At 38.8% G+C, this 25,669-nt stretch overlaps 1 protein-coding gene and 1 long non-coding RNA gene across 2 annotated transcripts; one reads left to right on the top strand and one right to left on the bottom strand.

Moving 5' to 3' along the window:
- Positions 1 to 1,158: 1,158 nt before the first annotated feature.
- Positions 1,159 to 23,924, bottom strand: klf5l (Kruppel-like factor 5 like). The gene is made up of 4 exons (XM_055046679.1): positions 23,669 to 23,924; positions 12,172 to 13,078; positions 11,243 to 11,302; positions 1,159 to 3,612 (listed from the first exon to the last, which is right to left on the bottom strand). Exons 1-4 carry the CDS (start codon positions 23,807 to 23,809, stop codon positions 3,434 to 3,436), a joined length of 1,287 nt encoding a protein of 428 aa, XP_054902654.1. The 5' UTR covers positions 23,810 to 23,924; the 3' UTR covers positions 1,159 to 3,433.
- On the top strand, positions 7,088 to 11,237 carry LOC129370597 (uncharacterized). Its single transcript, XR_008607067.1, has 3 exons — positions 7,088 to 7,198; positions 10,971 to 11,071; positions 11,155 to 11,237. It is a non-coding gene; the product is annotated as an uncharacterized LOC129370597 (long non-coding RNA).
- Positions 23,925 to 25,669: the final 1,745 nt, after the last annotated feature.

Raw genomic sequence — 25,669 nt, 5'->3', positions numbered from 1 at the left:
TCCTCCATTTTGTCTTGTACATGTATTGTTCAAACCAGATACTTTTTCTCAATGTCTGAAGTTAAATCAGACATTTAACTTTTAAATCAAAACTTTTCTTGTTTTAGGTCAGCTAGATTTACCAAAATTATTTATATTTTGGAAATGTCCAAAAATTTGGTGAGAACAATTTTTAGACATTTTTTTGTAACTTTCTCAAATTCAAAATTTTACATACAGTCAGCCAGTTTCATAATTACATATAATTATGTAATATTTAATTATTGATATAATTATGTGTTACATAATTATATCAATATGATATGATATCATCATGATGTCATGATATAATATCACTTATATCATTAAGTGATATATTTGAGTTAAGTGGAATCACAAGTCAATTTTGAGTTCAAAGAAAGTTGCAAAAAATTTTCTTGCCGTTTTTTCCAATTTACCAAATAGAAACATTTTCAGTAATTCAAACAAAGTTAAAACAAGTTCGATGTGATTTAACTTCAGACAGTGAGAAAAAAATCTGTCTTTTTATTCTGTGTGTAAATATGTTTTCCACTGCATAAGGAACACATTCCAAATGATCTGGATGTCTGGCCTCTGAGGCTCCAGACTGAAATCATCTTGGCACAAACCTAATGACAGAGTACATTTGGATCTTCATGCACCAAATTACTCTTTGTATTTAATTGTTCCATCAGAACATCATGCACCTTTGTGTTTTGCTAGCGGCGTCAACTTTCATATCATGCAAGTTGCAAAAAAGTCTGGAGCGGAGGAGTCGACACAAAAGGGTAATTAACTCAGAATCAAACTTACATCTTTCTGTGAAGACAATGTGGTTGACACAATGTGGAAAGCACAATATAAATGCAATTATTACAGTAAAAGAGAATAGGGTCATCAATGGAATATTTAGATTTCTAATGATTAAAAACATGTTGCTAAGTCAATACAGAAATGGTTCTGTATTGACCATTTCTGGTCAATACACAAAATCAGCCATCTCAGAAATCTCCAGCTTATCTCCAAAGACACGACGGTCCTGTTAGCTAATCTTGCTAAACTGAAGCATGATGCACAGAGGACGGTTTAGTTATCTTTTTTTTTTCCACTATCCTCCACCAATCACAGTTCAAAATAAGCAACACCAAGAATTTGAAATAGTTTCCAAAAATCTTTTATTATTCCATTGCAACATCACTGCTGCACAAACAGAAAAACACACTAACAAACCATTGTTCTTTATAATTTGTACATCGACAATTTGATAATTCTCTTACACACATTAGGTATCAAAACAAAATTAAACAAATTCTCACAAACAACCAATCTAAAATCCCATTAGTTTAAAAAAAGGAAACAAAAATATTATTATAATAGTAAATAAAACAAATATTTACAGAGACTTCGGTTAAGACTGCAGTTATGTACACAGTTGGTTGGTCTGTGTTCCCTCTTTGAGAGAGACAGGAGAACTTTCTTCCTTGGTGACAAAATAAGAAAAAAAAAGTAAAAGTAGAATAATCACACTGTTGAAATAACAGGAAGGTTTTCACTTAAATCAACTAATCGACAGCCAGCCTCCATGGAGTGAAATCTTTCATTGGGATCAGTCAGGGCAATCGCAAACTTTTGTCTCTATTTTCCAGAACTACTCAGGTTTTAATTTGGGTCAAGATCAGAAGCCAAACAGTGAACGTGTTTGTCTTTTAGGTATAGAAAGTAAATTAGAAAGAGAAGGAGGGAGATACAAAGATCTCTTCCACCAATCATAGACTACATACACAAACTATTAGAAGGTATTTTTATCTCAAATATTTTACTTCACTTGAAATAAGACAGAACTTACAAGTAACTTTCAGCAAGATATAAGTCATGTTTTGAGTCAATAATATCAGTATCAACTAAGGACTTAAAACAAGCTGCTATGTCTTGCTGAAAAGTTACTTGTAAGTTAGTTTGATCTCATTTCAGGTATTTTAAGATATTTGCATTAAAAACACCAGAAATTCTTGTCAAGATTTTGTGGTTTTGCAGTGTAACGGGCAAGGATCAAGTCCAACGTCTCTTGGTCGAATTCTAACCAAAGAACCAGACGGAGATTTAAAGAGGTGTGACAAAAGCAAATAAAGTGGATTAGCAGCTGGATTGTCATCTGGGACATCTGAGAGTGGAAAACTGTTTCTGTTGCCCGGATATTGAGCTTTGACGACAGTCATGAGTCCATCATAAAGGACCAGTCCTCAGTCAGGGACTTCAGATTTGTTGTAAGACTGACTGCTATTGGAGGTCCTTCACAATCCAAAACAAGTCTTCGGAGATACTTGAAGACATAAGTTGCAACATCAAATTTTCATTTGGGATAAATAAAGTACTTTCCAACTGAAATTGAAATTAATAGTAGAAATTCTTTTGAGTACTTTTTGGGTTTTCCCATATTTCTCCAGTCAGGATAAGAACTCTAAAGTCAAATCTGCCGTGTAGAAAGTGCGGCCCTAACGCTTCACAGGCCTCATCAGTAAGTCACGTACACATTGCAGTGAATGCTAACCTGCCTGAGTCATTTTCCTGCCACATGACGCATTAAAATAACCAGGAGGACAAACCTGATTACATAAAAGTTCTGCCCAGCCGCATCTGCCTTTTCAGAGCTAAAGCGTTAAACAAATATGAGAACAATTAAAGAAAAAACAAACAGGAGCAAATAGACTGCAGTGCAAAAAAAAAAAAAAATCTGCTGACATTCTAGTCACCGGGGCAACAGGGATGAAGAATACAAACAGTGGGTTCGACAGGTAATACCTGAGCTGGAGCAGGCCTAACCAGCTTCTGATGAACCCCTCCATGGAGGGCTGCGTTATTTCATCTGCTAGTTCTTTTTTTTTTTTTTGCTTCTTTTCCCCCATTCAGGCCCTCAGCTGGAGGTTTTCATTTTTATCACAAGGAAGTCACAAAACAGAACATTACTCAGGATCGCATTCAGTGAAAAAGAAAAGTCATCAAGTATAATGCTAAATACATTCGCTGTATTCTCAAACACACACACACACACACACACACACACACACACACACCCCCCCCCCCCCCCCCACACACACACACACGCACAGATATATGCACATGTATGTACACAGGCAGGACATGTCTCGTTGAAAGCAGTTGGAAGATGAAAACAGTCATTTTGTAGGGAAAAAAAAAAAGTTTTCCATGACAATCAGGTGTTTTGGGGTCCATTCTTGAAACCTGGAAGCGATCTTCAGAAAAGATCTATCTACAAAGAGATTAACTTGTAGTTTAAAATCAGGTCCTTTAGTGCACCCCGAGGTTTTCTTTGGAGTGTTTGAGTCAAGATGTACTAGAGTCCAGACAAGTGGCTGGGATATGTGGATGCTGCTCTCTTTGACTGTTTTGGTTTGGATCCACAGGCAGCTTGGTTCTAGTTCTGGTGGCGTTTCATGTGCAGAGCCAGGTGGTCCGAGCGGGAGAAGCAGCGGCTGCAGGCCACGCACTTGAAGGGTTTGGCGCCGGTGTGCTTCCGGTAGTGCCGGGTGAGCTCGTCCGATCGGGCGAAGCGCCAGTCGCAGTTCTCCCACGTGCATCGGTACGGTTTCTCACCTGGAAGTGAAAACAGGAGAACACATTGTCATCAGCACACTACGAGATGCTTCGACATCACGATTATATCTCATACAGACCAGTGATAGACCTGCAGATAAACCAAAGTTCATGCATTTACACAATCAGGTACTGAAGCATCCAACAGTCAGGCAAAAAAGCGACAATCGCTCAAAGTCTTGAAGTCACTACCAAGGACTAGTAGACAAAATTTCATGATGTAAGCAATAACATAATATCAATATATTCAAAATTTGAGATGTTTGATAACCAAACATCAGAAGTTCACATTAAGATGCTGCTGAAGTATTTTAATGTAATTTTCAGAAAGTAACATGAACAGAAAAAATTTACTTCCTTTTCTAAAAAATGTAGTCTTGAAAATGAATGTGTATTTTTGAGCAAATTTACTTTTGTTTTTAAAGGGTAAAGTTGTAGTCACTCCCTTATTTACACTCACATAATTTATTATTACAGAAAGCACTTGTTCATATAAGTATTTGAATAAGTGAAATGACATTTGGAAGCTAAGATTTATTTACATTAAATCCATAGTTTTATGCAATTACCAGAGTAAAACACAGTATTTAATGCTGATAAAACTGTGAGTATACTTTATTGTCTGTCCCAAAAAAACATCTAAACATAGATATCCAAGTATCCAAAATTTTAAAATGTGTTATTCATTTATGATTTGTGTTTGAGATCAGCTTCCTGAAGTAGAGTCTAAATTCCTTCTATCCATTTATGAGGTGAGATTGAACAATTTGTGCAACACACCTGTAACATTTTCATCTTGATGGTTTTAACTTGACTCTTTATCAAAAAGAAGTCTGGACTCCAGAAATGAGGACAATAACATCCAAACTGGGTTTAAAGAAAATAAAGCAGGCTAACATTAGCCTCAGCCTGCTTAAAATTTACAAACTCTGCAATTTCACAAGAGATGGTCAAATATTCCGTAAACAGTTTCGTATTGTTTAAGAAAAAAAACATAAAAGTCACATGTAGCGTGCAGCACAGAGATCATATGAAACAATAATTATCCAACTGTTGCAAAATCTTTTTGTATCTGTAATGTTGATTCTATGAAACAAGACAAGTTCCACTGGTCTTACAATAATAAAAGGGCCAATAATGATAAGGAGGTTTGATGACAAAGAACCTGTGAAAAATGGATTCAATGCAGAGCGGAAAAACAAGCCGAGTAAATCTAACTCGACAGTTATCCCACCACACCCAAAGGCTGACATTTCTCTGCTGTGTAGCGACGTGCCGAAGCCAAACACCTGAGCTAATCATCAACAAAGAAGAAGAAGAAAAAAAAGAGGTATGTACATGACAGAGAGGAAAAATGCAATAGTTCAAAGCTGAGGTGCAAAATAATATCTGGGAATAAAAAGAGTTAAAATGACCAAACCCCAGAAGTTTGCTGGGGTTTAATTTTTTTACCCAGCAGTTACATGCTGGGTAAAAAAGACTTTAAATATTTCTACAAAACTGGCTTTTGCTATTCTATCAAAAAATGTGAAGAGTTGACTCTGTTTTGTCTGGTGGGTCATTATGTTCTCATTATTAGCATGGACTCTGTTAGCTCTGATTAGATAGCCTCCATCAATAACAAAGTGACAGTCATTATGAGTCCAAAGAGCAAACAGTGGGTGGCAAGGAAAACAAAAGAAGGTTTTAAAGAATTTTGGTGTAATCATGTTTTACCAACAATGTTGGTCTTTTCCCAAAATCCACTAAAATATATCACTGAAACTCTCCAACGGCACTAGGGTCTCCTTATATGGAGAACATCGTAACTCCTGGTGTATGGAAGAGGAGTTTAAAGTACAAATATGAAAAGCTCAGGCCCTTCAATGCCACAGGTGTGTTTGGTTTTGCTCTCTCGCTGCGCCGCTGAGGTCAAAAGAAGCCCAGTCTGCTCTCTAAGACTATTATCCCTGAGAGCTGGTGAAATACGACACATAGGAGCGCAGAACAAACATACTTGACTGCTATATGCTCCTCGACAAGCTGCCAAAAGGGCAGGTGAAAAGTCATCCATCTACACCTGCCTGCATTCGTCTTCAATCCCAAGAAAAATCCTGCAGATTAGCAACACAATTTATACGATATTTCAAAGCTGCAAACTGCATCATTTTAAAAAAAATGGCAATAAAGACAAAGGGAATCAGCTCTTAAAAGCCTTTGCAGACGTGGTAAATGGAAGCCATTTACCATGGCTTCCATTGGTAAATGGAAGCCAGCAGCTGTTTGATCAGGTGGCTGACTAGAAAAACGGTCAAACTACAGTATTGCTTATGCGTGTGTTAATGGGTTCACGAACTCTGACCACATCATAAGCCATGATGGATGAACGCACAGTCTCACCCACTCAATCACAACAAAACACACTGCGAGCGGCGAGAGGGCATCCATCAATCCGAACAAAGAGAGGCTTTTATTCAGCCTGATGGGGACTTTATATGGAAGATACACGTTTACTCTCTGAGAAACTTTAAGTCTCACGATTTAAAAGGGAGCCAAAACCTCAGCTTCTTCCTTTATATGCCAGCAGAATTCCCATCAGTGAGAGCCTGTTTCTCTCCATTCTTTTTAAACCAAAATAGTTGAAAGCATTTGGATTAGAAACATGCTCCTTTTTTTAACAATTGAAATACATTTCTTGTAGTTTTATTACAATTTTATCAAAACAACAATGATTGTGTGAATTTTCTTTTAAATTTATTCTGAGATGTAGACTCAGAATATAAAAAAAAGATCTTCCATGAATGTGTTATTATAAGACAGTTTTTAGTTTTTAAGGTTGATTTTTGTAAAGAGATTTTGGGCTAGAAGCTCAGAAGCAACAACAGAACATCAGTCGCTTTTTCTTCTAAATTGTTTGAGGTTTTATTCACTAGGTGGAGGCACCCAGGTCTGCTTTTAAGTAAAAGTTTATGATTGTTTGCGGCTCTTTAATAAGAGCCAGATTAACTAGTGAGATAATTTTTTTTTGCTGTGCATTATGGACTAAAAATATGACCAATTTTAGTACAGAATTTTGTGGGTTTTCGTCACTCCCTGTAGTGGTGAACCAGTTTTCACCATCCTTTCTAAATAAAGTCTTCTTTCTCAGACTTTGTGTACAACTTAAACAGCAAACCAAAGAGAAAAGTGTCCTCTTTGAGGCAGTGAGACTGTTAAAGCAGCACCACTCACTACATCAGAGCTACAACCTCAGTTAGGGGATTACCACATGAACTGACAACGGTAGAAAAGTGAGCAGAAATTGAAGAAACAGGAGACATTTGTTGGTTTTTAAACTGTAGCAGAATAAAACGTGCTTGTGATCCTCAATGTCTTGCACAAAATCTTTGATTGTGCAAGACATTGCCGGCAGGGGAAGTGAAAATTTTAAATGAGTGGCTGAACAGTTTTTAAACTGGCCAGTTTAGGCCCTATGGATTACCATGGCAACAGAACTAGGAGTTAAAAGTTGTAAACATTTCCACAGAAATGTCAGATACTTTTCTCTCATTCAGAAATGACTTCAGAAAGAACAAAGAGCTTTTGAAAAATTTGACAACTGAGGTTTGTAAGTATTTCAACATTTTAAGCCTAAAGTTACATTTAGATTTAGAAATAATTATTTTTAATGTTTCTATTGGGACATTTTTACCATTCCTTGCACTTCGGCAGCTATTCAGTTCGTCAGCAGCTGAATTTAAGATTACAGGTTTTCGGTTTTTTGCCTTTGTGGTTCAAACGCATAAGACTTGTACAGACTGTCTGGTTTAATGCGAATGAAGTATAATCATTTATTTTTACAACATCACTGCCTTTTTATTTTTTATTTTTTTACGGAGTCAAAGAGCAAACACTTTCAGGCTCTTCAGGACGCCCATAAACTCAAGTTTTATCAGCGTGGTTAGTGTTTGTGAAGAGGGCTGGAGGGTTACCTAATCGGGCTGATTGCATTCTTTAGGTATCGACACACAACTTCAAGTCAAAGTGAAGAGCTGAGGCGGCCATGGCCAAGGTTGGCCCTTAAACCCCACTCCCTTCTCGGAGCTCATGGGAGGGGCCCATTTCTCCAACAAAGCTGTAGATGGTGATTCACTTCCACAGAAACAGACTTTTACTGCTGAAGCCGATGCTTGTCAGTGAACACTATTAACATTCTAACTCTTTCTCATCAGTGAATTAGATGTCAGTGTAATAATTAACTATGATTCTGTCAAAATGAAAGCTATAAAAACAACGTGTCTTTAAATCTGGACTATTTTATCACTGAAGGAGTGGAGAGACGGACAAAATATTTCATAGCAGCTGCATGCTGGGTAAAAAGACTTTGAAAAATCTCCTGAGGGAGACGTCCAGCAGGAATCCCAATCTGATCTCTGAATCATCTCAGCTGACTTCTTTTCTTATTTCTAGCAGAAAAAAAATCTAAAATGTTCTTTGAAATGTTCTTTCAGGCATAATGACAAGATCATTATTTCATGCCACCATAAATTGTGCTTCTTCCCTGTGATTGATTAGCAGTTGCTAACTTTGTAACACAATACAGCGTGGCATGATATTCAATTCTAGAGGTAAAGAAATGTCAAAGTACTATCACCAATACAGCAACTGAACAGGGGGCAACTTTCAGTGCTGAGCGCCGTTTTTAACTCAATCAGTTCAAGATAAACACACCGAAGTTTCTAAGCAAAGTACAAAAATAATTTTCAGCATCTAACAAAAGCCTAGATCAAAAAGTTTCACTCTGTAGTCTGACATCAGGTGTGAACCTTAGCAACAAGCCTTTATCTACTGGAAGATTAAAACGAGACAAATATCAAGCAAACATAATCTGCTCCTGTCCTCCACAGGCTGACAACCTGCAGGTGATGCAGCCAGGCTTGTTTGCAAAATCTCAGGCAAAATTGAACGGATTGCACTTGAGAAAGAAATTTTAAATATCATGGTCATATAAGCACACGTACACAAGTACACAACTTCACAAAATCAACTGTGGAAGGAAGAATACACTTTTTCTTCCAGGAATCTGAAACAGACCTAAAAGAGCTGCAATGGGTCAGTGCAACAATAAAAATAATCAGATTATCTTCTAATCTGATTAGAAAACAGGTCAGATGTGAAAGTTGCTGATCTCCGCAATTAATTAGCGAGAAAAAATGGCAAAGCATCGCCGTAAACGTCACACAAGTTTTACACTCCAGGTAAGTCATTTATACTTGAGCTGGTCTCATCAGGAAGTCAATCAATATTTGACCGGGAAACATAAACAGGTATGGAAAACTAGAAAAATCTTGTTAAAACATCTGGAGATAAAAAGTTGAAACAACAATGGGAGAGGAAGAATACATGAGATGTAAACGTAATGAGAAGATTCACAGGTGTAAATACCGGGGGTCGACTGTACATAAATATTAATTCAACATATCATTGTACTGGATTGTGGCCCTTATTACCATCGGTGCTAGAAACAAATAAACAAAGCAACATTATTCATAAACACATGATTTATGCTTTTATGCTATACAAATAAAATTTGATTGATTGATTTATTCATTTTATTAATGATAGCTTTAGTGTAGAAGCCTTTTCATGCATGAATAATTCACAAGTCAGAGGTGTAAACTGTCCTACACTAATCCAAAACACCTGGATAAGTGTGGATTAAGATCACTTTATAGATTTGAATGAAAGTCAGAAAAATGAATATATTTTCATATTTTTTGACCAAAATTGGAGCTATAATTTCTGCTACAGCATGTCTCATTTAGGCTGTAAAGGCTACAGATGCCTGATCTACACAGTGGTCATTCTTTTTATATATTTGTCTATGTTATTTGTTTACTATTCTCATGACATATTACTATATTACATATAGTCTGTTTGCACTATGCTGCCGTGTCCTGCTGCTTTAACAGCCAAACTTCCCCGCTCACATCCATAAAGTCTCATCTTATCCGTTTATGGTCCGTTTCTGTTTGCTCGTTGCATTCGTTGCGGGTTCAAACCTCTGTGCTGAAGGAGCCGCGCAGCTTTTTAATCGCATGAGTAAATCTCTAAAACACAGGTTGAGGCGAGGCCGCTGGGAATCGGCAGGTTTCACCTTACCAAAAGGAAACGTCGAAACCAGCCTGCCCCCATTCTGCAGGCAAAGCCCCTTTTACCTCTCAACTTCTGCTTACGCTGAAAAGGAACTGAAAAGCAGGAGGAACTGGTTTGGTCTTCGTTTAATCGTGCGTCTTCCCTCTTTTTTTATTCTCTTTTCTTCATTTTGATCTCCTCCCTCCCTTCTTTGTTCTCGCTCTCTTGAGAAATTTAGCAGACAAGTATGAGCATGAACACGTGTGCTGGAGACAAAAAACAAAAAGAAAGCAAAAAAAACAAACACTAAAATCGCCTGAGTGTCATTTTCATTTTAATTACGCTCTTATTCTTCACCTCTATTATTGTTTGAGGGCGTATCGAAACTGGCTAAGTGACAAACATGCAACATTTGAATAAATAAGCTTAAAGTGGCTTCATCAGAAGGATAATAGTTACAGTATGATTGAATGGGTGTTTGCCGTTTTGCAATTAGACATAAAAAAGATGGGACAGAAGAACAAGCATGTCTACAAAAAGCTGACATTGCATGCTCAAAGTTGACGCATAATGCAAAAACAAGATTGTTGAGTCCTAAAACGTTATCATGGAGCGTATCTTCAAGTTGTTTTGCAGCTTTCAGAGACATCTTGTGACTGATAAAACCAGAAAATCCAGTGATCTGCAACCGCTGAGCCCATAAATCACTCCTGAACCAGGCTTCATGGTTTTACACAGCATTTCCAAGCAACCAGAGGTTCTTGATTTTTTTTTTAAAGTGGTCTTAATGTCAGTCCTGCCCTCTCCAAATTGTAAACCACAGCAGGTTTTCCTGTCATCTCCTAAAACTTCCCTTTTGCTATTGACCCTCAGCACATGAAATGTCTTTAGAAAACAGCCCATTCGCCAATATGGACATCAAGAAAACCTAAACATACGTTAGCTCCTGTAGAGCTAGTCAGTTGCTGGCTTGACTTTTACTTAGTTGAATTAATTGTAAAAATGGTCAGAGGATGAACAAAGACAAGGATGCAAACCAAACTTGTTATTTTATTCTAAACCTTTTGATGAGGAGAGGAGATTGCGATGGTCAGCAGCCATCAGTGTTGTCATGGATTTGCACCGATAGGATTAGTAAGATGCAATCAAATATTGCTTTATGGAGAAGGAAGCCAAATCATTCATAGAACATTTTTAAAGTGACTTTCAGTGTCTCTAGAAATTTCTCATTACCAAGATACATTCTATCCTTTTTTGGTTTTCAGTCAGTATTTGGAAGGAGCTCAGAGAGAATGATGAAGAAGAAACAGAACGGGGAGACAAGAGGTAGGAAGGATAAAAGGAAACAAAAGGAGAAGAAGAGGAAGTAAGGATGGAAAGAACATTTTCCAGATTGTGTGAGAACTCTGGATTAATAAATAAACAAATGAAAGGTTTCTCTATAAACAGACGGTGACCAGACAGGAAATGAGGAAGTGATGCCAAACAAATAGACCCACTTCACAGTCTCTCTCTGCCAGTTGGGAAGAGGTTTTACCTGTGTGTGTCCTTTGGTGCGCCTTCAGATGGGAACTCTTTGTGTAAACTTTGGTACAACCTGTGAAGAAACATTGGAGAAGCTGATGAGCAAGGCAGGAAGCAGAGACGTCCTCAACAAACGACACAAGTATTCCTGAAGAACTACAACATCCGCTTAGATCAAACAGTAGAAGATCCACATCTTGCAGCAGAACTTCATTTTTCTCAGTTTCTTATGAGGCGAAAAACAAACTGCCATATATTTTGAACTACAAACTTATATAATACCTAATAAACAGTGTTGCAATAAATTGTGCAGACAACCAAGACCAATGTCTTCGTTGTCTGCTAGAAATGTTTCTTATCGAGTTGAAATCAGCCCTAATCTGCTGGTATGTTGCTTTATTAACAGGATGCTGGCAATGGGAAAATCCTTCCTGAACGATCTTGCGTGTTTGTGCGCTTTTGCTTTTGGGTTTCAGTTTGTTTACCCAACAGCGACTCTGGCTGCAAATTGGACAAACTTGTTGGAGTGGTTGTGCTGAAACTTGCTGTTGCTAACAATTTGTTTATCAAGCTGTTAAATCTGGTTGCATGCAGGATGCTGACTGGAGAACTGCCCTGGAAGCAGCTTTGTGACCAGAATGCAAACAGAAATTAAATGAATTAGAAAATAACTAAGACTTTAAAGTAAAAATCTATTAGTAATAAGTTGACTTATACTCTAATTTACACCTTGATGCATCCAAATCTGCTTTTAATTTGGCTAAATGCAGAAGGTGTTTTCAATCGAACACTGACCTGGGTAATGTTTTTATTGTTGAGAATTGAAAAAAATGTGTTTTGTTTTCTTTTTTTCCAATTGAGCCCAGAATGATAAAAGAGAAATCATGGATGATTTTTCTACTTCACAATGTTTCTGTGTCCATGTTTAGCTCACACACACACCTTGATAGTCACAGAAGTGGATTCGCCTCTTCTCCAGTTCTGGATTGTTCCGTCGGTTGTATTTGGGCCCCGTCAGAACGCCCTGGCCGTGCGTCATTAGAAGTGCGTGGGCAGAAAGTCCGGTCACCTTCAGGCCCCCCAGGCGCTGCTGGTACGGCGGCGGCTGCGTCCCGAGGGTGAGCAGCTCCGGCTGGCCGTCCGGACTGCCTGGTTGTGAGTTCGGTGGTGAGGGCGGCAGGCTGTGGGGCGCCGTGGGCTGGGTTGACGCCTGGTAGTAGCCGTGATGCTGCTGCTGCAGTTGGTGCTCAGCGTGCATCATGTAGCCGCCGTTGTTTGTTGGCAAAGCAGCGGTGCCGAGGTTCAGCATGGTTCTGCCACCGGTGGAGCCCTGGGCTGCTGTGCCGCTGTGTGACAGGGTGAGGTCTGAGCTGGGCATGTGGTAGACCTGCGGCTGCGGCGGTGGCGGCCCGATCTGCAGCTCTGTGTCCAAGTGTGGCTGCTGCTGCTGAGCTGCAGTGGACACCGTCACCCCACCGGTGGAGCTCATATCCGGCTTGATGAAAACATTGTTGACCACCGGCGGCACGCTGAAGACCGAGGTGAAGTCTGGCAGTGCCTGGGTGGTGGCAGGGAGGGAGCAGGGAACCTCCAGGCCCGGTTCTGTCTTGATCTGCTGCGGCGTCAGCGTTTTGGGGTTACTGGGCCTGTAGAGGCCTGTGCGAAGGTGCGTGGTGCTGGGGAGGATGAGGTTGATGTTGAGGCTGTAAGGGGTGGGAGCTTTGTCCTCTGAGAAGTACTCGTCGACCACGGATGCGCTCTCTCGTCTATACTTCTTTTCAACGTCTGTGGAGGTGGTCAGCAGGGGGCAGTTGACCTGGGGAAGGTACTTATCCAGTTCCAGCTGAATCTGAGATGAAAACAGCAGAAGTTAAACTTCAGGGAGCAACTTTGAGCTTTTAAAATCATTGTAACAGAAAGTGTCCTGTTCTGTAAGAAATGCAACATTTTGTGAATCTGCAAGTATTGTCCTGTGCATGTTCACTGTGCTTCCTTGGAAAACTGAAAAAAAATTAAATAATTAAAAAAAAATTACAGGAAGGCAGGAGGTGACATGTTTTAAGTTTCAGTTTATTTAAAGATAAGAAAACAAAGATGCAATCAGTCTACAAGTGCCAAAAACATTATCATACACTTTATGAAGCAACTTATAAACTCTATGGAAAATTACTGTCACCTTAACCAAAGAACCTCTCTGCTTTTTGTCACCTTACCAACAGAAACTTCAGTATTTTATTGGGAAAGTAGGTAAAGCTGTACGCTGTGATTAGGTTGCAACAGCAATTTTGAGGTTTTGTCACATACTTTCAATTGGATTTATGTCTGGACTTTGACTACACCATTCTGACACACAACATACTGTTGTCATATTGTTTTTTAACCCAACTCTGCTTTACACTTCTCCAACCTTCCTCCTTGCTGCGCTCCTTGGTCTTCAGGTTGTTGCTAACTAAGGTTATTTTAATGGTAAATGGTTGCTATGGATTTCATTCATACAACTAATCTTCACAATTATCAACAAAATTTCTAAAGCACTAAATGATAAACTAGTTCTGCTATTAGTGCAATCAATGCATGAGCAGAAGAATACCCATCACATTAAACACACTGATGTTTGTGCTTTTTATATGGCTTTTGCAAAATGTTGCTTTTGTCTATTTCTGGTAACTCTTCTTTCAGCCTTGAAGCTGGAGGATCTGTAGTGAACACAGAGGCATTTTTCTGTGCAGCAGGACTGGACATGCTCAGCGCTGAGTAAAATAAACGACAGGTATTTTCCTGTGTTTGACTGGGAGCCATTAATCTGATCTTCATCCCTAATTAACTGGTGTGTGTCATTCAGAGTCCATGAAGCAGGCAGTGCACAAGTTGAGTAAAGAGTCTTTGCAGTGCAGACCACACACACACACACACACACACACACACACACACACACACACACACACACACACACACACACACACACACACACACACACACACACACACACACACACACACACACACACACACCCACACCCACACACATAAAGTTTAAAAATGTGCACAGATTCTAAGAGGTCCAGACTATTCACACACGTTACACCTGCACACTCAGACGGGTGATATCTCCAAGTGAGATCCCTCCCTGGGCGTGGCCAGGGGGTTGATGCATGAAGGAGACAATGAGTAAAGAAAAAAAAAAAAAAAAAAAAAGCTCTTAGACAAACCAAAACAAAGGCTGAACGCATGAGAAAGATGGTGCAAAACCTAAATACTGAGGGGTAAAAATAAACCTGCCAGACAAATCCGATCTTTACAAAAGACGACGGACACGAGGGGAGGAGGACGACTGGGATCAGCATGCAAAAACACGCCAGTGAGACACACAGCGGACAGCATCAGAGAGCTAAAATAAGCAAGAGAAATGTGTGATATGTGTGATGCACAAAGGAGGACTTCTAATCTGGCAGGGACATCAGCATAAACTGAAAGTGATGACGGAAACCAGAAATATGAAGATTAGAGCTTTAAACCGCAAACTAACTGTTGCTCTTGGATACGCAATTACTTCAAAGCAGAATGTTGATCAGTGGAAAAATGGACGTAATGAACTCGTCTTTCATTTGCACAACAGCAAACGTAGCTCTGCCATTCTGCAAAAAGAAAAGCTATTTGCAGTGGAAAACGTTTCAGAAAGTTGGCAATTTTCCAGGATCAACGGCTCAACAAAATCCCCCCAAAATCAGTTGGTGCATCAATTCAGAGAACATTAGACTCTTCAGTCCTCAGGTCACACACCAAATATTAAAAGTTTGTGACAGGAGACAATAACAGACAAAGCCTGGCTTGTTTGAAAAGTATTGCCGGTGGCTCTCTAAAACAAAATGGTTGCATGATTTTTGGCAATGGTTTGCAAAGTTACACCTACATGCAGCAAAAGAGTCAAACAGGACAGACAAAATGAAGAACAGTCTAGCACAGTGGTGGAGAAGTCATGATGTGGGCTTGGTCTGCAGCCAGAGGACCTGGACATCTTGGTTCCAAATTATTTACCAAGTCAAATGTGAAGAAAACCTTTTGTGACAGCTGAATATACGGCCAAACTAGTTCACCAACACAACAATTAGTTTCAATGCTACAACAGCCATAAAAATGCCTGAAAAAGAAAGCACTCACTATATTGCAAATGACCCAGTCAAAGTCCAGAGCTTAACCTAAATGCAGAAATTAAACTCTAGAATCGAACTAATGCATCCCTCCACAACAAAGTCAGACAAAGCTGCTAAATCATGAAAGTTCTTGGTTTTTTCCAAATAAAGAAATCCACCCGTCCTGAGCCTTTCTCTACATGTTGCTGTTTGCATGTTTTCTTGTTTTTACATGCATCTATGTGTGAATCCTGCATCCTTTTCCCTGCAGGGCCAGGTCAGATGTCCATCATTAGTCACAGGTGAACTCCCTCTGCTGTGTGATCAGTGCAATCTGAGAAAGCTGCAGAGAAGAAAAGACTTCTGTATTTTCTGTGTAGAAAAAAAGTGGAAAACAAAAACAGTTGCCTTGTTTCTTTCCAAAAAGAGAGAGAGCTTGTGTCCTTCTCAGAACTGGACAGAACCAGGTTATGTTACAGTGGATGATTGCAGCGGTAACCCTAAGGTGACCTTGGTCTTGATTAGTTGGTGACTGCTATAACTTTTCCCAAAGCTAACAAACTTCTCCAGATTTCTCTGCTGCAAGCTGAGGTCATGTCGTTTGGTTTAAGTCTTGGATTCATTTAGCTAAAGAAACGCCTGAAGCAGGATAGTCAATGGACTTCAGTTCAGAACGATTCTCTATTGTTTAATGCGTTAAACATGGAGAATATTTTTGGGTGGCGAGTCAGTTAATAATTAGAGAAATGTATAACAGCCGCACTATGAATCTTTCAGCCTGATAACAACAGTCTCTTATCAGCTGCTTTATGGGTCGGAGTGGGAGTTTCCCACTTCCACCCACCTTCACCTCCATCCTTAAAGAGGTTTTGCAGAATTTAGCCCCAAGTGCAACAGAAAGATGATTCTATACGTTTCAGATTTGCTCTGTTGCAGACAGAACATCTGTCTCCATTAAGGCGTTCTGGTGAAAAAACAACCACAGAAAAGACTTTTTTTTCTTCTTTATTTAGTTGTGGATTTCCTATTGTCAGTGGATGCAAGAGATATCGTTTGAAAATTCCAAAATCAACTTTCTGTCCATTTACCAAAAACGCCCCCCGGTTAAAGCAAACTGTAGAATGACTGGCTGCACACCGCCGCTGCTTTATGGCTTTCAGGAATGCAAAAGGTTATTCGCCTTTGGATTGTCATAAAAAACAGAAAAGGAAACTAATATATATTTGCACTGGGGCCAGCGGGTCTGTTCAGAGGAGAAGCTGTGTTGAGGTCATTTGAGGTAAACATCAAACCTTTGAGACTGTGATGTGGTTTTCTGGTTTCTGATAGGAAAGAAAATTAGGAGAAATCTGTTTAGCTTTCAAGGAAAGTAAAAATGACTTTACTACATAAAAACAAGTCTTTTTTATCAGTTAACAGAAACTGAAGAGAATTTATATTCTTTTCCCAGTCACTATAAAGCTCTGGGTGACCAACCCATTTCCGTGACGATCCTTCCATTTCCTGTTCCCTCTCTAAACAGGATGTAGCCACGTGCTAACGTGATAGCACTGTTAGCACATGGCTCGTCCACCACTATGACACACCAGAGCAACAATAAACCATCATAATTCATGAAATGTTGGATGATCACTCAAACCCTCCATCTGGTTCATTCTATTATCATTGTTCTGTCTTGACCTGCAATCATAAGACTTATGTGCTGAGTGTAGCATATATAGTGCTGCTTATTGTAGCATTGTATTATTATTTTATTCCATTATTTGCACTCATTTTTTTCTTCCTTTTATTATTATAGATTTACTTTCATCATTTCTTTCTCAGCTTATTTTATTTTTGTCGCATCATTTACATTTTTGTTTCATCCCAATTTGTTTTCTTGTCATAATTAATGTAACATTTAGTTCTTTTTCCTTTTATAATTTGTTTCTTTATATTTTCCATTTATGAAATTATTTCTATTTAATGTTTTCAATTGTGTTATTTGGGGAATTACATTCAAGTACCTAAAAAGCACTCCTCTTGTTTGCCATCATTGCATATATTTACTCATTTTTTAATATTTCAACTATACTTTATTGTGTCTCTTCTGTTTTTGTTCTGAATGAACACAAAGATAATTAGGTTCCCCTTCCTTTAGGCTGCCAGTGGTCGTTACTGTTTGAGGAAACTGAAAGGATCTGCATAGAATAAGTTCAGTCTTTCAAGACTTATTGTACCTTTTGTTTGCAGCCCTTAGAGGAACTGTTTTTCTTAGAGCCAATAGAAAACAGAATATTTCTGTTTGAAGACAGAGGGAGACATGGCTGGGCAGGATGGACACAGATTACTGAACGCACCATGAATCACATGAGTGAAACATGAAAGGGACATACTGTGCCAAGGGATTAGAGATAATTCACATTTGTGTTTTTAAAACAGGTCTGCTGTTTGGTTGAGATGATCATGATGATACAGATGATACAGAAAAGACTTTAAACCCAAGTAAAAATGGAAAAAATTAAATCTACCTCGATGGCTGAAAAAAATACAAATGGAAATACAAATATTTCCTCAGATACGCTTTCACCTCACTCACTGCTGTGAGGATACCAACGAGCTGCAACACGCGCACGGCAGAGGCTCTCACTTGTATTCAAATCACATGCATGTGTTGTCCTGAAAGTCAAATCATTAGTCAAACCACAACCATGTCAAACCTCAGCTGCCCGGAGAACGTCTGTTGGCAATAAGTTGTGTGGAAAACTGGGCTGTTCAGTCTGATAACACACAGACGGACGGGCCTTGGAGGACAGAACCAAAAGAAACTTCCGGTAAAAATCCAGGGTAAAAAAAAAAAAAATGCTTGGAGTACATTTGGATGTTATCTGAAGTATTAATCTTCAGGAATCAGTGGGCGTGACTGGCAACATGCTCTTGATCTGTGCGCCATGAAGTTATTCTGTAACTTATCCTGTCGTCTGCAGTCAGTCTTACAGGAAACTCACAGGTGACATAATGACACAAGAATCTAGGAAGAAGTTTAATTCCCTTCACTTATTTCTCATAATCCTGGTAAGAATAATGGACTGATCTGACCATAAAGAGCTTCTAATACAGGAGGTTAAAGCACCGCGCTTTGAAGAAAATGGATCATGATTATCCATTTAGAAGATTGCAAACATCAAATCTACCAGGTAGGCGTAATTTGGACGCAACTTTTAACATGTAAATTTCATCATGAACGCAATCTTTGCAGCCTTTCAAAACAAGAACCCTAACCCTAACCCCCCCCAAGAAACAAACAAACAAAAAAAAAAAAAAAAAAAAAAAATATATATATATATATATATATATATATATATATATATATATATATATATATATATATATATATATATATGCAAACACACGCAAAAGCAGAAAACTGCCTTCTTCCGAATAAAGGCAGCCGTTATATACTATTGTGCAGAAAAATAAAAAAATGTCCAATTTATCTTTACAGACTTTTTCATATCAATGTCTTATACTAATATAATGAAAGTATTTGTGCATGATGGATTTGTGGTACTTTAAATAGAAAAAGTGTTTTCCAGTGTGGAGCGCAGATAATTTGGAAACTTAGATTTGACTTCAATGATATTAACACAGTAGCTCTTATCTATATTAGGATGATATTGTTTTTTGGCAACGTTAAAGCCGTTATATTTGTGTGAATTTTTGAGTTCAAAGTCAGAAGTTGTATTTCCTGAGCAACCTTTCAAGTTTTCCAACATACAACAAGCTAAACTGGCTACGCTAAGCTAGTTGTGCTATGCTAGCAATTGCTTGATCCAAAGCAGAGGCAACTAATGATTTGATTTCAACTGAAAAGACAAAATCCAAATCCGTATTGATAAATAAAACCAAAACCATTTTACTTTTCTTTTTCTTATCAACTAGCTTAGCTGCAAAGCTAATGCTGGTGTGTAAATGAACAGAAGTAACAGAAAAGGAAGATATTTGATTTTAGCTGTGTATATATTTTATATTCTGTCCTTCTTGATGTTAGAGATTATAAGAATATCACTAATTTTTGAAGCAACAACTCATGGAAATTTTAAGTGCTACTTTTTTCAGTTTTGTGTTTTTTTTTTTGTTTTACATCCCATCCAGCAGTGGAGCAATCAAAATTGCTGTCTGAGAGCCTTAGACAAGCCCAACAGATTTACTTTCACTAGTAAGAAAGTCTTTCGCTATAATGCCCCACTTGACATAAAATTGTATTAGATTGCTTTGGGTTCATGTCAAATACAATGGACACAGAGATGGAAAAAAAGGGAAAAGAGAAGGGAGAACAGTGGGTCAAAAGGTTAAGAGGGAAGGAAGGAGTTAAGAATAGAGGACAGGTAGGAGGATAAAAAGAAGACAAGAAAACAGCCAAGAAATCTGCTTCTACACCTGCAGAAAGATAAAAAAGAAGCATCCATAGCAACAAAGAACAGTTTTGTGTCACTAATGCTAATTTGTACATAGAACATGAATAGCTAGAAAAAGAGGAAACTAGGATTCAGAATTACTATATGATTATAATGGGTTGGACCTGACATTTTTTTTAGCTGTTGATAAAAACAAATATTTTCAATTGTTGTTTATGTAACTTTTTGTTAAGTAGCTTTGTTTGCTAATGTGCCAATATGTCACATAAAAGACAAATAACTGAGAGGTTTCTAATGTGTCCTATATTAAGTGGCAACAAATGAAGGTTCCTTAAAAAAGGTTTGATGCATGTTTTAGGAAATCATTTTTATTAATTCATCCCCAGTTTTTTTCTCATTTTATGCAAAACTGTTGTCTGGTTTACTGTACATTTCAAACATGCTTCCGAAATAAATTTGACTTGATTTCTTGAGTTTGACTTGAATATGATGTTCTCACACTTCAGACAATGGAGTTATCACCAATCCAAGCAGAACTGGTGTAGCAGAATATTTCTCTAAACTTTCAAAGAAAGCTCCCAGGGAAAATTACTTACAAAGCCTCAGGGGTAAGAAGGATGTACATAACAGAACATTGTGTGTTGTTATTGTTTTACATTCTGCATTCTTCCGATGACTCAAATGTTTTAAAAGAAGCTATCTGCTTCTTTGAGAAAGAGATTTAAATTTACACCAGTAAAAGAGCTGTGTGTATTATAAGTTATTCTTTTATTTCAAGCCACACTACAAAATTACAAGACAAAGCTACTGTTACACTTATAACCTAGAAAAGCTTTCAAAAAAATTTTTTTTAGTCATTGAAAGGAGAATGAGCCATAAATATTGGACTTTGTCTCTTTTGCCAGGTTTAGTCAATTAAAAGAGTGGTAGAGCTGTAAAAATATATGTTTATAGTGATATTGACGAATATACCTGGCAACTTATGGGTTTACAAACAACAAAATCCCTCAACTCCCACTGTGTCTAAATCCAAAATTGCCCCCCAGCGGTGTGACTAAGCTGTTAGAACTTTTTAGTTCCCTCTTTGCTTCTCCAAGGCTAAAGAAAATGACAGAATCTAACATATTTCAATCACAACTGGAATTCTGTTTGTCTTCATATTTCTTTACAGGTTACTCGAGATGTTAGTGATTAGCAAGAATTATATGTCAGGTGCAAAACTGTCAGGTTTTGACATGTCGCAAAGCCTGACACAGGGAACCAGAACAAAACCTCTAGGAAAGCTCTCTCTTGGCTATGTTTTTGCAGATTACTGTGGGACCAGAACAAGACCTAACGTCTTTAATTTTGCATTTTCCAGTGCTCCCAGCTAGTTCTGCTGGTGTTTGCATGTGAATCTGAGGGTATTCTGATGTTGAGGTTGATGACAAGCTGGTGACTAATGTTGGACGCTAATTAGCCATAACTAAATATTTGCTTCAGTAATTGAGGGAGGCCACACAAAGGAAGGAGTTGGGTTTCCTTTGGACCATGCTAATGTTTTCCCTTGCTTCTCTGCATGGCATAATGCTACACTGAGCAAAAAAATTCAATTAACTGTGGATTATGGCCACTTTTCTTTCTTTTAGAAATTTTCATTTGAAGACTCTGCATGCTAAAATAAAATATATAAAGAATTTAAACAAAACATAATAAATATTTGTGCAAAAAAACAAAACAACTATGACCTTAGTATTTCACTGGAGTTGTGAAGACAATGCCCTGGCAGCTAATCAAAGTGCTGTTTGTAACAGGAATTGGACTCCTGAGGGTCTTATCACGGCTGTGACTTTGTCAAGAGGTGGGCCTGCCTCATGCGCTCTCTGGCCTCAGGGAGGACGGCGGAGATGCGGGCGCTGCACAGACAGGTTGAGCAACATACGTCTGTCACGACACAGCCGAGTTAAGCGCTGTTTAAAAAACACCAACACAATTACACAAAGACCTGTCTGAGAGGCAAAAAGAAAGTTGAAAAACAAGACAAAGGAGAGATTTGATGTGTTTTTTCCCCCTCCCTTCTCTCCACTAACATTCTGTTTTACTGTTTGAGTCAAATGAGCAAAACAAAAGGAAGGAAGAGCCTTTTTCTTTTTATTTTGAACTCTTACAGAAAGCGACCAATTTGAGAAACAAACTGGATGAACCTCTGGTGAACAAAGAGCACATAAGGTAAACCTCCTCAAAGCAGCCGCCTGCAAAAATTTGCCTGAGGGGTTACAATTTCACCTAGCTAGACTTCTGAGTACTTGACGTAATGTTTTTGCATAAAGCCTGTCGTAGGTTCAAGCGATGAAACAAAAAAAGACAAACACATATCCAAGCTATTTCACCCCAAGGAACGCTCCACAGTGACCCTAAAAGTAACAAAAGACACTATTTGCTGCAACCTGCGATGTAGCACCAACAACTCGTTGAACTCAAGACAAATTGATGTCTTATGATAATTGAGTCAATTATTAACAGGAAAAATACTGCATTGGCCCACTAAGGTTCAGGTATTCAGCTGTAGAACATTATGATTCATGGAATCCTATGAGCACACAAACAGGCCGGGGCTGTAAAGTGGCTCATGTTTATGGAGTCCATAGAGTCCCACAGTAATCTGCAAAAAGATACCCAGAGAGAGCTTTCCTAGAGAACACAACCACATACCTAGAGACACTCAGTGCTTTAGATGAAATGTTTGGATTATTGTTGGATTATTGGTGACAGGAAAAAAAGGCAGGAAATCCTCTCTTGCTTTTTTATAAACAGCTACAGCATTTAGCTTCTCATGTTCCCTGTTCACAAAAAAGAACCATCCAGGTCATTCTGTCGATGATACTTAAGACCCGAACGTGTTGCATGCAAGTAAAACAAATCACGTGAAATTGAGGATTTACACACCCTCGCGGGTATTAGATGCCCTCTGGATGTTACATTTTGAAAATGTAATCACCAACCACCAGTTTTGTACTGCTGCCCACATGGGAAGTGTTTTTTTTTTTCTTTGTTTTTTTTGCCTTAGGTGTTTGGATTCACCACCTGTTTACCAAAAACCAATGGCAAGTGACCAAACTCTGGAGCACAACAAAAGGAGTTCGGTTTCAGTTTGCACCGTGTTGCGATCACGCAGGCCTTTGTAAAGCCATGTAACTTTAATGCAGCTGCATGTTTGCGCTGTCACCGGCTGTCCGGGTTTACGGCGCAGGCCAAAAGGGGCTTCTGAATCTCACTGAGATGGGCTGTGAGCAATGAGCCTTGAGTTACTTCCTGAAATGTTCAGGGACACAAGTCATGCTGCAAGCATGAGGTTACTTTATAGGATGGGGCAAAAATAGTATCTGAATTGAAGCTGCTCTCAGGATGAACCAACCTCCTCCTGGATGAAGGGATTGTTCTGGTGAGGAGAACTTGAGGAAACCAGGCCTGAAGGTCTGCAAACAGCTCCTCTCTGACTAGTCTTTGCTAAAGTATTGAAGTTGAAGCAACTTTAACATCATCACACTTCTAAAAACCCTGTTTATCATAAAAAGGGCTTGATGACTCCTCAGAGTTGTTTGAAATGTGGTGTTTTGCATGGCTTTTTTAAACCTACACTTTTGCAAATAAAGTTTAGAAGAACTCTATCCATCTCCAAAAGCGTGGGATTGTCATATAATTGGTGTTAGCTGAGGTCTTCGCTGTCAGGTGTCAGTTTAGGACTTTAACCTGCCTTTACTGGTGAGCTGCGTTTTGTGCAGCCCGTTAAACAAAAGGTAATTAAACAGGAACCGAAGCTTGAGCCAGTTTACATCATCACAGACTGTTTATAAGACTTGAGGATATCAGTAGAAGGTATTAAAAGCCCAGAGAGGCCGAGTCTGGAGTTCAGCGGGAAGGCAGAGATTCTCACCGGCGGTTTGACGTCTTCAAACACGGACGTGTCCTCGGCGCCGTCCGCTCCCGACATCCTCACGGGCTTCAGCTGCGTGAAAACCGCCCTTTCCTCTGTCATATGCGGCGGATTCATGGCCAGTTCGACTCCCGCTGCCATAAAAACCGGAACCTATTCTTATTAACAAAGTGCGGGTTTTATGCGCCAGGGCCTTTATGATTACTGGCTTTAACTGCGGTGACGTGAGGCTGAAGACAGACGATGTAATCCACAGTCCTCTTGGTAATTGTGAGGTCTCAGGTAGCCTTTACCTGAGCTCAAGTATAGACCTGGAGGGCATGACTGACACAAATTTCAGCCAATCAGAGCAGGGCTGGCTAAACGGAAGAAGGTGGAGTTCACCTGAGGCTCAGTAGGAGGGAGAAAGAGAAGAGATGGAGAGAAAGAAAGCGAGAGATGGAGAGAAAGAGAAGAGATGGAGAGAAAGAAAGCGAGAGATGGAGAGAAAGAAAGAGAGAGATGGAAAGAAAGAAAGAGAGAGATGGAAAGAAAGAGAAGAGATGGAGAGAAAGAGAAGAGATGGAGAGAAAGAGAGAGATGGAAAGAAAGAAAGAGAGAGATGGAAAGAAAGAGAAGAGATGGAGAGAAAGAGAGAGATGGAAAGAAAGAAAGAGAAGAGATGGAGAGAAAGAGAAGAGATGGAGAAAGAGAGAGATGGAAAGAAAGAAAGAGAGAGATGGAAAGAAAGAGAAGAGATGGAGAGAAAGAGAGAGATGGAAAGAAAGAAAGAGAGAGATGGAAAGAAAGAGAAGAGATGGAGAGAAAGAGAGAGATGGAAAAAAAGAAAAAGAGAGATGGAAAGAAAGAGAAGAGATGGAGAGAAAGAGAGATGGAAAGAAAGAGAGAGAGAGATGGAAAGAAAGAGAGAGAGAGATGGAAAGAAAGAGAAGAGATGGAGAGAAAGAGAGAGATGGAAAGAAAGAAAGAGAGAGATGGAAAGAAAGAGAAGAGATGGAGAGAAAGAGAGAGATGGAAAGAAAGAAAGAGAGAGATGGAAAGAAAGAGAAGAGATGGAGAGAAAGAAAGCGAGAGATGGAGAGAAAGAAAGAGAGAGATGGAAAGAAAGAGAAGATATGGAGAGAAAGAGAAGAGATGGAGAGAAAGAAAGAGAGAGATGGAGAGAAAGAAAGAGAAGAGATGGAGAGAAAGAAAGAGAGAGATGGAGAGAAAGAAAGAGAAGAGATGGAGAGAAAGAAAGAGAGCAATGGAGAGAAAGAAAGAGAAGAGATGGAGAGAAAGAAAGAGAGAGACAGAGTCTCCTAAATGAATTCAACTTGTCTGGATAAAGGTTTCCAAGTAAATATGTTGATAGAGGGGTTTTCCTCTAAATTGTGTCAAATGTATCATCACTTTGAATCAATTCCGTTGCAGCTGGCAGTGAAATATTGCTGCTAGAAAAATGTTCAGGGCAAAGCTGGAAGTTTCAATCAGCAGATGCACAGTGCCAAAAATATTTTAAGAAACCTTCATTAACCACCCGTCTCTTTCTCAGAAATTCAAAATTTATTTAACACATGGGAGTTAAAAGTGCAGCCCAAGGGCCTTTTGTGACTCCCCAACTTCAGTTCAAGAATAATACAACTTTGGCCTGCCCAGCACAGACGGCTGATGCAGGTGGAGACATTTTGTTTTTTTTTAAAAGTCTGCATTTATTCCAGACATAATTTTCTTACAATATGAAACGTTAAGCACCACACAAATTATTCATGTCTTTGTAACAAAAACAGCGGCTCGTACTTAGACTAGTTTCAACAATTTTTCTGTCCTTTTGAAAAACTCAGACAGGCTAAAATTTTCTAAGCTTTTTAGCAGTTTACAAACACAACCTTTCACACATGTTGCAGCAACCAGTAATTTGTAGTCTGTGTGAATGCATAAAATAATAAAAAAAAAAACATTTATAAACAAGAGAAGATTTGGTTTTATGTGTTCTACCTTTTTCTATCCTAATGCTATACG

This window comes from Poeciliopsis prolifica, unplaced genomic scaffold (assembly GCF_027474105.1).
Source record: "Poeciliopsis prolifica strain line A6 unplaced genomic scaffold, Auburn_PproV2 SCAFFOLD024, whole genome shotgun sequence".
NCBI classification, from domain to species: Eukaryota; Metazoa; Chordata; class Actinopteri; order Cyprinodontiformes; family Poeciliidae; genus Poeciliopsis; species Poeciliopsis prolifica.
This window is presented reverse-complemented; position numbering and strand designations above follow the sequence as displayed.